This window comes from Colobus angolensis, unplaced genomic scaffold (genome assembly GCF_000951035.1).
Source record: "Colobus angolensis palliatus isolate OR3802 unplaced genomic scaffold, Cang.pa_1.0 Scaffold44, whole genome shotgun sequence".
In the NCBI taxonomy this organism is placed as follows: domain Eukaryota; kingdom Metazoa; phylum Chordata; class Mammalia; order Primates; family Cercopithecidae; genus Colobus; species Colobus angolensis.
The window spans coordinates 7,252,234-7,261,909 of NW_012117821.1; the positions used below are offsets into that span (position 1 = coordinate 7,252,234).

Genomic DNA, 9,676 nt, shown 5'->3' on the forward strand with positions numbered 1-9,676 from the left:
AAAAAAAAAAAAAAAAAAAGGACAGTGGATACTTGAAGTATGCCCTGTGCCAACACGCGTGGCCTTGGGAATTTTTTTCCTTACTGATTTGTACAAGCAACCCTTTCCCCCCAGACAAAAAAAAAAACCCAAAAAATACATTGACTAAATTGCGGTGGATTCAGAGTTAATAATTATATAGCAACTTGCATTCCGAAGGTTAAAATTCAAAACAGAAATCTCACTATAGATATCTAGTAGTCCCGGACAGAAAGAGACAGGGGTATAAGGTGAGGGATGGGAATGTATGGGGAGTGTCAGGAGTGAGGGTATGTGGGCGCTGGTTAGGAAGAGGGCCACCGCTCATTACAAAAACTTTCCCTCCTCTGCAGGAATTGTAACCACGTAACAGCTGTTGGTCAGTGCTAGCATTCATCCAAATGCAACAAAGTACAAAAGACACCTGTCCCCAAAATTAAGTATTAGAAGTGCCAGAGATACAAGAAAGCAGCCTGTGGTTTGCAAACTGCAATTAGGATACAATATTAACAATCCCCTTCCACATCTTCACAACACCTCCCAGACTCCATGACCTGGTAGGAACCTCCACTTTCCATCATTCCCCTTGCTGAAAAAATGGATCTAGTTCCTATTTTTGACCAGCACATCTCCAAAGGCTCTGACATTCCTAAACCAACCCTCTACCGATATCATTTATTGGTTATTGGGGACAGCCTTTTCAAGACACTTAACAGAAACAGACATGTGCAAAAGAAAATTCTATGTTTACTATATTCTATATTTTGTTGTCTGAGGACTATAACTTTTCTAGTAAACAAAGAAAATGTATTTCTCCTTCCAGTTTATGATTTCCACTGGAAAAACAACCCCAACAAAGGCTAAAACAGAAGGGTCCCAACCCTAGAAAAGGGAATACGCTGGGCTAGAAAATGAGCTCCATTCTTTCATATGGTATTTCTAGTATACAGAAACACATCCTAAGGAAAACTTAGATGCTTCAATGCATAAATAAATAGTGGTACACAGATAACGGAAAGTTACTTGGTCATAAACAGGAATGAAGTACTAGCACATGCTACGATGTGAATAGGCCTTGAAAACATAACACTAAGTGAAAGAAGCCAGGCATAAAGACCACATATTGTAGGATCCCATTTATATAAAATATCCAGAATAGATAAATCCATAGAGACTGAAAGCAGACTGGTGGTTGCCAGGGGCTGGGGGAAGAGGGAGACACAGAGTAACTGCTTAGTAGGGACGAGGTTTTCTACTGGGGTGATGAAAATGTTTTGGAACTAGATAGAGGTGGTAGTTGCACAACATTGTAAGTGTACTAAATACCACTGAATTGTTCACTTTAAAATGGTTTTTGTCATGTGAAGTTCAACTTATTTTTTAATCAGTATTTTAAAATAGAGGATAATGGGCAAAAGAAGATGTATTTGTGAAAAGGCAGTCCTAAAACTCCTAGGGAAAAGATAAGTATTTTTGCTGGCACTCAGTTTCTGCTCTTGTTCACAACAGAAGTTCAAGCGCTAAGTTGTATAGACTTTCCCATTATGCTATGTGTCTATGTGCGTATGCCTTTCTGAAAAAAACGGGGAAAAGAACAGAAAGTGAAGAAAAAAGAATAATAAAGCTTTGCCAAATGCAAGGAAGGAGGGGTGATTGTCCCCACTGCACCCCACCCAACTTGGCACCAGGAGTAACGCTCCGGTTAGGGTTTCGAAATGCCAGCTGGAGCTGGAATCAGCACAAGCAAGCTTCTCTGCCTGGATAAAGAGCAAGCCACCCAGCAAGAAAAGCTGGGGTGCTCCATTTGCTGCCCATATTGGCATCAGAACCACCCTCTGGTCAAAAGCCCTGAGCTGGCTCAGATCAGTATCCGTGCCTTGCTCTCCCAGGCCAGCCAGCCTAACGGCAAGAGCTTGTTACAGCTCAAAGAGTGCTCCTCCTCCTGAGGGGTTCCACTCTGTTTCATCCCACCTGCCTTCTGAGAGTCCTGCCTCCAACCAAGGGCGCCATGGCTTACAGATTTAAAAATGGGGCCAAGTCTCTCCCAGGAACATAATAATTTTTTTTTTTTTTTTTTTTTAAAGAGACTAAGATGCTCTCGGAACTTTCCCCAGTCCATCCTGAAAGAAATATCCTCTCAGGATCCCCTCCTTCATAGGCCAACTCAATAGCCTGTGTACCCCTACACAGACAGACGTACGTACTGATTGCTGCCTGGGACACCTGCTCCACAGAGGGACACGAACAAGGCCCACATCCCCAGCTTGGCACTGCTATCCAGCCACAGTCACCCCAGCCCGCCTAACCAACCTGCCGTCTCAAACGCCCCTCACTCGCTTGGCATCATGCCTCTGCCACCTCCTTGACACCAAAACTGTCACAGGTGTCCCTCAGCTAAACACCGACGCCCCTTTAGATCCTGTCCACGCCAGGCATAGACGCCCCTCTTGGGACCCCTCAACTCTTGGCAACAACATTCCTTCAGACCCCTCCAGCCAGGCCTCGACGACCTCCAGGACCCAGCATGGCCCAGACGCCCCCTCCCCCTTACCTGCGGGGGTTCAGCCCTGGCTGACAGGGGGCTGGGCAGCGCCTGGAGGAGCAGGAGCGCCATGCCACCCAGGAGCCTTCTCCTCTCCATCCCCCTCCTGCTCCTGCTCCTCCACCACGGCGCCGCCACCTCCCTCCTCCTCCTCCCTCTCCTCCTCTACCCTCTTCTTCCTTCTTCCCTTCTTTTCCTGTTTGACTCTCCCCTCCCGCTTCCGGCTCGGCTCCACTCCGCCCCGCACAAAATACCCTCCCAGACACGCGGGAGACTCTCCATTTCCAGCGCCTCATTGGCCTTTGCCCTTTGTCCATTGATCAATATAGCTGTCGATCAAATATAAGTCCCGCCTTCTCTTGAAGACGAAGAGATACAGCCAATAAAAAGTAGGAGGAAGCTGGGCCATCTTGAAAGCTGCGAGGAGGTGTAAAATGCGTCCCAACCCGCAGAGAGTGGCGGAAGTAGCTTCATAAGGGGGCGAGGCCACCCATGTGGATGGAAAAGGCTATTACTGATGTAGCCATCTTGAGTGTGGCGGAAGTACTAGTTTTCCAGTTTTCCACAGCAAAAAAAAAGAAAAAGAGGTATAGTGGTTCTTAACGGTGTTGGAAAATAAATTACTCCTGAAAGGTAACCAGGCGCTCCTGAAAAGGAAAACAATTGCAATGTAAAAATCTTTTAATGTCTTTTGTCTTGCAGCACAGCACTATAACCAGGATGACTCTCTTGGTCTCAACTGCCCAAATAGCTACTTAGGTCCGATAGTATCTTTATCTGAGGCATAGTGCTTCGTCACCCCAAGTTCGACGGACGAAATTCTGGTTCTGCCTCACAAATTGCTCTGAAATCCACCATCCATTGCTTCAATCCATGTTCTTCTAGCTAAATACAAATGGCTTCCCTGCTGCCCTGCAAGTTGCCAATTCTTCCCTCTCAAATGTCTGCCACATACCACAACCGTACCACATTAAACCAAATATTATTATATCATGGCCTCCTCTTTTAAATACTTCATCTACCTACAGAATAGAGTCCAAATTCCCCAACACGGTCCTCTCTGTGACTTCATCCCTGTCTACTCTTTATGTCACCTCTCGGCACTACATTTTCCCACACATTCCACTCACATTGACCACTGAAGAGATGCCCAATAACTTCATTTACATATTACAGATACAGTTCCTTGCTTACAAACTCCTAGCCCCTACTCCTTGCTGCTGCTTCTGGATTCTCGTAACACATCTGCCTGCCTGGTATGCAGCTTTCTGTATAGCGTATCAGGTCTTTCTTCTTCTTTTAAAGCCTATAATATCCTGTACAAGGCTCAACCAGGAGCTTGATCAATGTTAGTAAAATAGCCAGGCGTGGTGGCTCATGCTTATAATCCTAGCCCTTTGGGAGGCTGAGGCAGATGGATCCCTTGAGCTCAGGAGTTTGAAACCAGCCTGGGCAACATGGCGAGACCCTCTCTCTACAAAAATTAAAAAATTAAATTAGCCGAATTAGCCAAGCATGGTGATATGCACTTGAAGTCCCAGCTACTTGGGAGGCTGAGGTGGGACGATCACCAGAGCTAGGGAGGTTGAGGCTGCAGTGAGCCTTGATTGTCCCACTGTACTCCAGCTTGGGCAACAGAGTGAGCCTCTGTCTCAAAAAAAAAAAAAAAAAAAAAAGGCCAGGTGTGGTGGCTCATGCCTGTAATCCCAGCATTTTGGGAGGCTGAGGTGGGCGGATCCCGAGGTCAGGAGCTCGAGCCTGGGCAACATGGTGAAACCCCATCTCTACTAAAAATACAAAAAATTAGCCAGGCGTGGTGGTGCACGCCTGTAGTCCCAGCTACTCAGGAGGCAGAGGCAGAAGAATTGCTTGAACCCGGGAGGCAAAGGTTGCAGTGAGTCGAGATTGTGCCACTGCACTCCAGCCTGGGTGACAGAGTGAGACTCTGTCTCAAAAAAAAGCAAAAAAAAAAAGTTGGTAAAATAAATGGACAAAGGAAGACTCATGGCAAATAACACAGTTGACTGTAGCAGTCAATTTCCTCTCAAAAACCTGTCAAAGTGTTTTACAGCCTGGCCCAGTCTAGCCCCCATCTGAGCCCAGAGGAAGTTGTTCTTGGCTCAAGTGTTGGAAAAATGGAAAACAGGTAAGAGTTAAGTCAGTTTTGCCTCAGCTTAAGAAAGTCCATAGTTCTGGGTCTATCTTGATCCTGCTTTGCCAAGTACTGCAAAAAGTGACAAGTATTTTTGCCAATCTCTCATTTCTTAGAAACTTATCCATCCCACAAGTCAAGCTTATTAGAGAAGAAGTAAAAATTGAGTACTAGGCAAGGACCAAATTATTTTCATGGCACAAGGTCTCTCAATCCTGGCCTCAAAAAGTTGTAAGTCTTCCATATAAAGGCTAGGTTTCATCATCACTGAGAAACCCCAGGTGGGGTGCAGTGGCTCACGCCTGTAATCCCAATACTTTGGGAGGCCAAGGCGTGAGGATTGCTTGAGGTCAGGGGTTCAAGACCAACCCAGGAAACATAGTGAGGCCCTCTGTCTACAAAAAACTTAAAAATTAGCTGGGCATGCTGGCATGCACCTGTAGTCAGGAAACCTTTAGGATTCTGGTTCTAGCCAGGATTGAGGAAAAGATCTTGGATCAAAAGGAAGCTTCTATACCTCTTCTTCTTCATTTCCTCCTTCTCTCCTGAGCAATGGAAACTTTTACCCATGCAATTCTAGCCAAACTCAGGAAAAAGAAGCTACTCAGGAGGCTGAGGCAGCAGTGAGTCATGATCATGCCACTGCACTCCAGCCTGGGCAAGAGAGTGATACCCTCTTTCTCTCAATAAATAAGAAATCCCAATTCAATTTGACAAACACAGGAATTTGCCACAACTTCCCTTTCTCCTTTTACCTGAAAGCTCAAGCTGAGCTATTGGATAGGACAGTCTGGATTAGCACTTCCCACTACTAAGGCCTTTTAGTAACCTTAACTGCCTCTCGTTCAACATCCCACAGCAGCCAACTCAAAGAGAGATGTTACAAAATAAGACTGAGATGCAGTTTGAGTGACCACTTTTTAGAATGTCCCTGAACATTATAGCCACCACATACCTTCTAGATATTTCCAAAAGAGCAGTTGTCTATAAGAGAACAGGAAATCCAAGAGGCTTGAGGAGCTGAGAAGGAATGGGAAACATTGTAGGTTCTGAAAGAACATCAGTCAGGAGTTGTTTCCAAGCTCGACTGGCTCTGGTAATGTTTCTCTTTTCCTATTTGCTTTTGGAAATAAAGTCAGGTCTCCTGTCCTAAAGAAGCTAGCTCAAAGACAGACTTTCCTGTTCAGACACCAGCTAAAATCAAATTGCATACGCTATTGGATGAACCTTGAAAACATCCTAAGAAGCCAGACACAGAGGGCCACATACTGTATTACTCCACTTACATGAAACGTTCAGAATATGCAAATCTCTAAAGACAGGAAGTGAATTGTGAGGCGCTGGCAGGTAGGGAGAATGTGGAGTGACTGCTAATGGGTATGGGGTTTCTTTTGGGGCTAAGAAAAATGTTCTGAGGCCAGATGCAGTGGCTCATGTGTGCAATTCCAACACTTTGGAAGGCTGAGGTGGGAGGATCGCTTGAGGCCATGAGTTCAAGACCAGCCTGGGGCAACATAGTGAGACCCCTTCAAAAAAAATCAAATTAGCCTGTAGTCCCAGCTACCCCAGAGGCTGAGGCAAGAGGATCACCTGAGCCCAGGATGTTGAGGCTGCAGTGAGCAGTGACTGCACCACTGCACTCCAACCCAGGTAACAGAGTGAGATCCTGTCTCAAAATAATTCTGGAATTACATAGTGGTGATGGTTGTAAAACTTTGTGACTACATTAAAAACCACTGAATTGTATACTTTAGAAGGACTAAGTTTATGGTATGTGTCAAGCTGCAGTCAATTCCTTGGCCTCGGGGAGGAGGCCCTTTCCGCTTAGAGCAGTGCTCCTCCACGTATGGTGCCGAGACCAACAGATTCAGCAGCACCCAGCAATGACGAGAAATGCGCATTCTCAGGCTCCAACCCAGAGTGACAGAATTAGGAATCTGCAACGGACCCTGCAATCTGTGCTTTAACAAATCTGCAAGCTGATTCTGATACGTGTTTTCTTTTCTTGGGAAGGAGTCTCACTCTGTCGCCCAGGTTGGAGTGCAGTGGCGCAATCTCGGCTCACCGCGACTTCCGCCTCCTGGGTTCAAGTGATTCTCCAGTCTCAGCCCCAAGTAGCTGGGATTACAGGTGTGCACCACCACGCCAGGCCAATTTTTTGTATTTGTAGTAGAGATGGGGTTTCACCATGTTGGTCAGGCTGGTCTTGAACTCCTGACCTCAGGTGATCCGCCTGCCTCAGCCTCCCAAAGTGTGGGGATTATAGGCATGAGCCGCCGTGCCCGGCTGAGGCATGTGCTTAAGAACCACTGCTCCAGGGCAGGGGAAACTTTTTGTGTCAAGGATCACACAGTAAATATTTTAGGCTTTGCACGCCATGTAGGAAGGGTCTCTGTCATTCCTGTTGTTCCTTTTTACAACTCCTTAAAAATGTAAAAACCTGCTTAGCTCCCAGTTGCAGAAAAACAGGTGGCAGGTGGATTTCGCCCCTTGGGCCATGGCTTGCCAACTCTTGCTCTAGGGCAACACAGTTCCCATTCTGGGAGATCTCTGGAGCTTCCTGTGGAGACAGGTGGATTTCCCCTTTAATAAGGGAAACAAACAACAGCCTCCAGGCATCAGACAAGTTCCCTTTATATAATGGTTGTGATGCCCTCTAACATGCCAAGGCCAAAGTAAGGCCAGATCCAGCTTTCCATTCAGGCTTTATTAACTTAGTTTACAGTTTGTGTGTGTGTGCGCCTATGTGCTCTTTCAACAAATTTATTCAATTCACAGTGATATCGTTTGGACGGAGACAGCAATCCTACCAGACAAAACTCATACACACATTGATTCCAGATGAGAAACAACAGTCCCCCAAGGAGCTTGAGAAATCACCTAGGGCAGCCAAGCTGGGGAAGGGAAGTGGCTGTGCTTTGCTCTGTGTCCTTTAAGGCTCTTTGGTCCTGGTTGATTTCCTCTCAGAGGGTTCCAAATAAAACTTCCCTTTCCTATTCAGTACACACCAGTCTGTCTTTGCTGTTTAACCTACTGGGCTGAGGAAGGGAAGCAGGCAGGAAATTATATCCATTAAAGTGTACAGTTAATGCCTACATATGTCATTTCTACTCACAGTTAGTGGACTTATCTTTTAAAACAGACATATGTGGCAGTGGGGAAAGAGAACTTCCCTTATTATACGGAAGATTCCAAGAACAGATTCAGACATGATTTGAAGAATCATGCAACTCTGCTGCCTTGCATGGTCCCCCTTTTTAGCACTAATAACTCCTAGGTGTCTGATCATTTCAAGGTTAGCAGCATTCTCAAAAAAGCTGTCCAGGCTGGGTGCTGTGGCTCATGCCTGTAATCCCAGCACTTTGGGAGGCCGAGACGGGCAGATCACCTGAGGTCAGGAATTCGAGACCAGCCTGGCTAACATGGTGAAACCCCGTCTCTACTAAAATACAAAAATTAGCCGGGCGTGGTGGCGGGTGCCCTGTAATCCCAGCTACTTGAGAGGCTGAGCAGGAGAATCGCTTGAATCCAGGAGGCAGAGGTTGCAGTAAGCTGAGATCGCGCCACTGCACTCCAGCCTGGATGACAGAGCAAGACTCCATCTTGGGGGGAAAAAAAAAAAAGCTGTCTGACCAGGGGCCAATGAGGAGGAGGATGGGGAAGGGTGGAGATGAGCCCCAAGAGGACAGAGTCCTTTCCCCCTTCTTTTTCCTGAGTTCGGCTAGAATTACATGATTAAAAGGTTCCATTGCTCGGGAGAGGAGGAGGAAGTGAAGAAGAAAGAGATATAGAAGTTTCCTTTTGATCCAAGGTCTTTTCCTCAATCCTGGCTGGAACCAGAATCCTAAAGGTTTCCTAACTTTTCCAAATGATTTGCTTGGTGTCTGCTCCCTGAGAGGGCCTCAGCTTCTGGTTTCCAGGGGACAGGGGTTAAGGAGGAAGCAGCTAGAAGACATTGGCCTTTGCTACCCTTTTTCACTTTTTTCCCCTGAGGTCCAATCAACCAGTACTGGGGTGTAAGCATGAGGCATTCATTGTCACACCCCCCAATCTATCCTGGCTTTTGGGCCTTGTTGGCAAAGAGGAAGGAGGACACAAGTGTGCACGTAGCTAAGAAGGAGCTGGTGAATATGGGAATAGACTGGTCCTTGCTGAGGTGGGGCATTTAGAGACCCTTATTGAAGTAGACATAAGGCTCAAGTTCTCCATACTTGGCCTTGATGGTGTCTTGGAGCTCTGGTTCCAGATAGGAAACGGGTAATTCACTGAAAAGAGAGCAGAAGGGGATTATGAGCACGCCACCGGGGACAAGCAGTAAGTTACCCTCAGATGAAGCCCAACTCAAATATCACCTCCAAGAAGCCCTCCTGATTTTTCCAAGTAGGATTATTATTGGCCTCTGTATACCACAGTGTTGCTTTACCATTACTCAGGCCTGACTTCATCCTCCTTGGGCTATGGTTCTTCGTCTCAACTTCCGTCTTCTCCACAAGATTACAAACACAGAGCTCGGGACACAAGAGATGTCTAGCAGATGACCATGGAACTAGTATTGAACTAGAATACCAGGAAGGAGAGACTGGAATCGTCTGGGTATATATTCAAGCTACGCTTGTCTCCTGGAGCCAGTCACCCCCCCGCCCCACAGTCTGATGTATCCCTTCCCTTTTCCATCATCCATTCTCCCTGCTTCCTCCTTATTGGACACACAAAGGAAATAGAGGGGTTTTGGTTTTCAGTCCTCTGCCTGTCCCTTTATTTATTTATTTATTGAGACGGAGTTTCACTCTTGTTGCCCAGGCTGGAGTGCAGTGGCGCGATCTTGGCTCACCGCAACCTCCACTTCTCAGCTTCAAGCAATTCTCCTGCCTCAGCCTCCCAAGAAGCTGGGATTATAGGCATGCACCACCACGCCCGGCTAATTTGGTATTTTTGGTAGAAATGGGGTTTCTCCATGTTGGTCA

General features: G+C 46.5%; 2 protein-coding genes across 3 annotated transcripts in view; both read right to left on the reverse strand.

Annotated features, from left to right (window-relative positions):
* The window catches only part of WBP1L (WW domain binding protein 1-like), a 98,288-nt gene extending 95,477 nt beyond the window's left edge, over positions 1–2,811 (reverse strand). Inside the window, exon 1 of the mRNA XM_011957371.1 lies at positions 2,570–2,811. Coding sequence (XP_011812761.1) covers positions 2,570–2,659 — 90 coding nt within the window. The 5' untranslated portion in view covers positions 2,660–2,811. The remainder of the gene's footprint in view (positions 1–2,569) is intronic.
* Positions 2,812–7,441: 4,630 nt separating this feature from the next.
* The window catches only part of SFXN2 (sideroflexin 2), a 26,089-nt gene continuing 23,854 nt past the window's right edge, over positions 7,442–9,676 (reverse strand). For both annotated transcript variants that reach the window (XM_011957376.1, XM_011957375.1), the window contains one exon: positions 7,442–8,977. In XM_011957376.1, the coding sequence (XP_011812766.1) occupies positions 8,878–8,977 (100 nt within the window). In that variant the 3' untranslated portion in view covers positions 7,442–8,877. The remainder of the gene's footprint in view (positions 8,978–9,676) is intronic.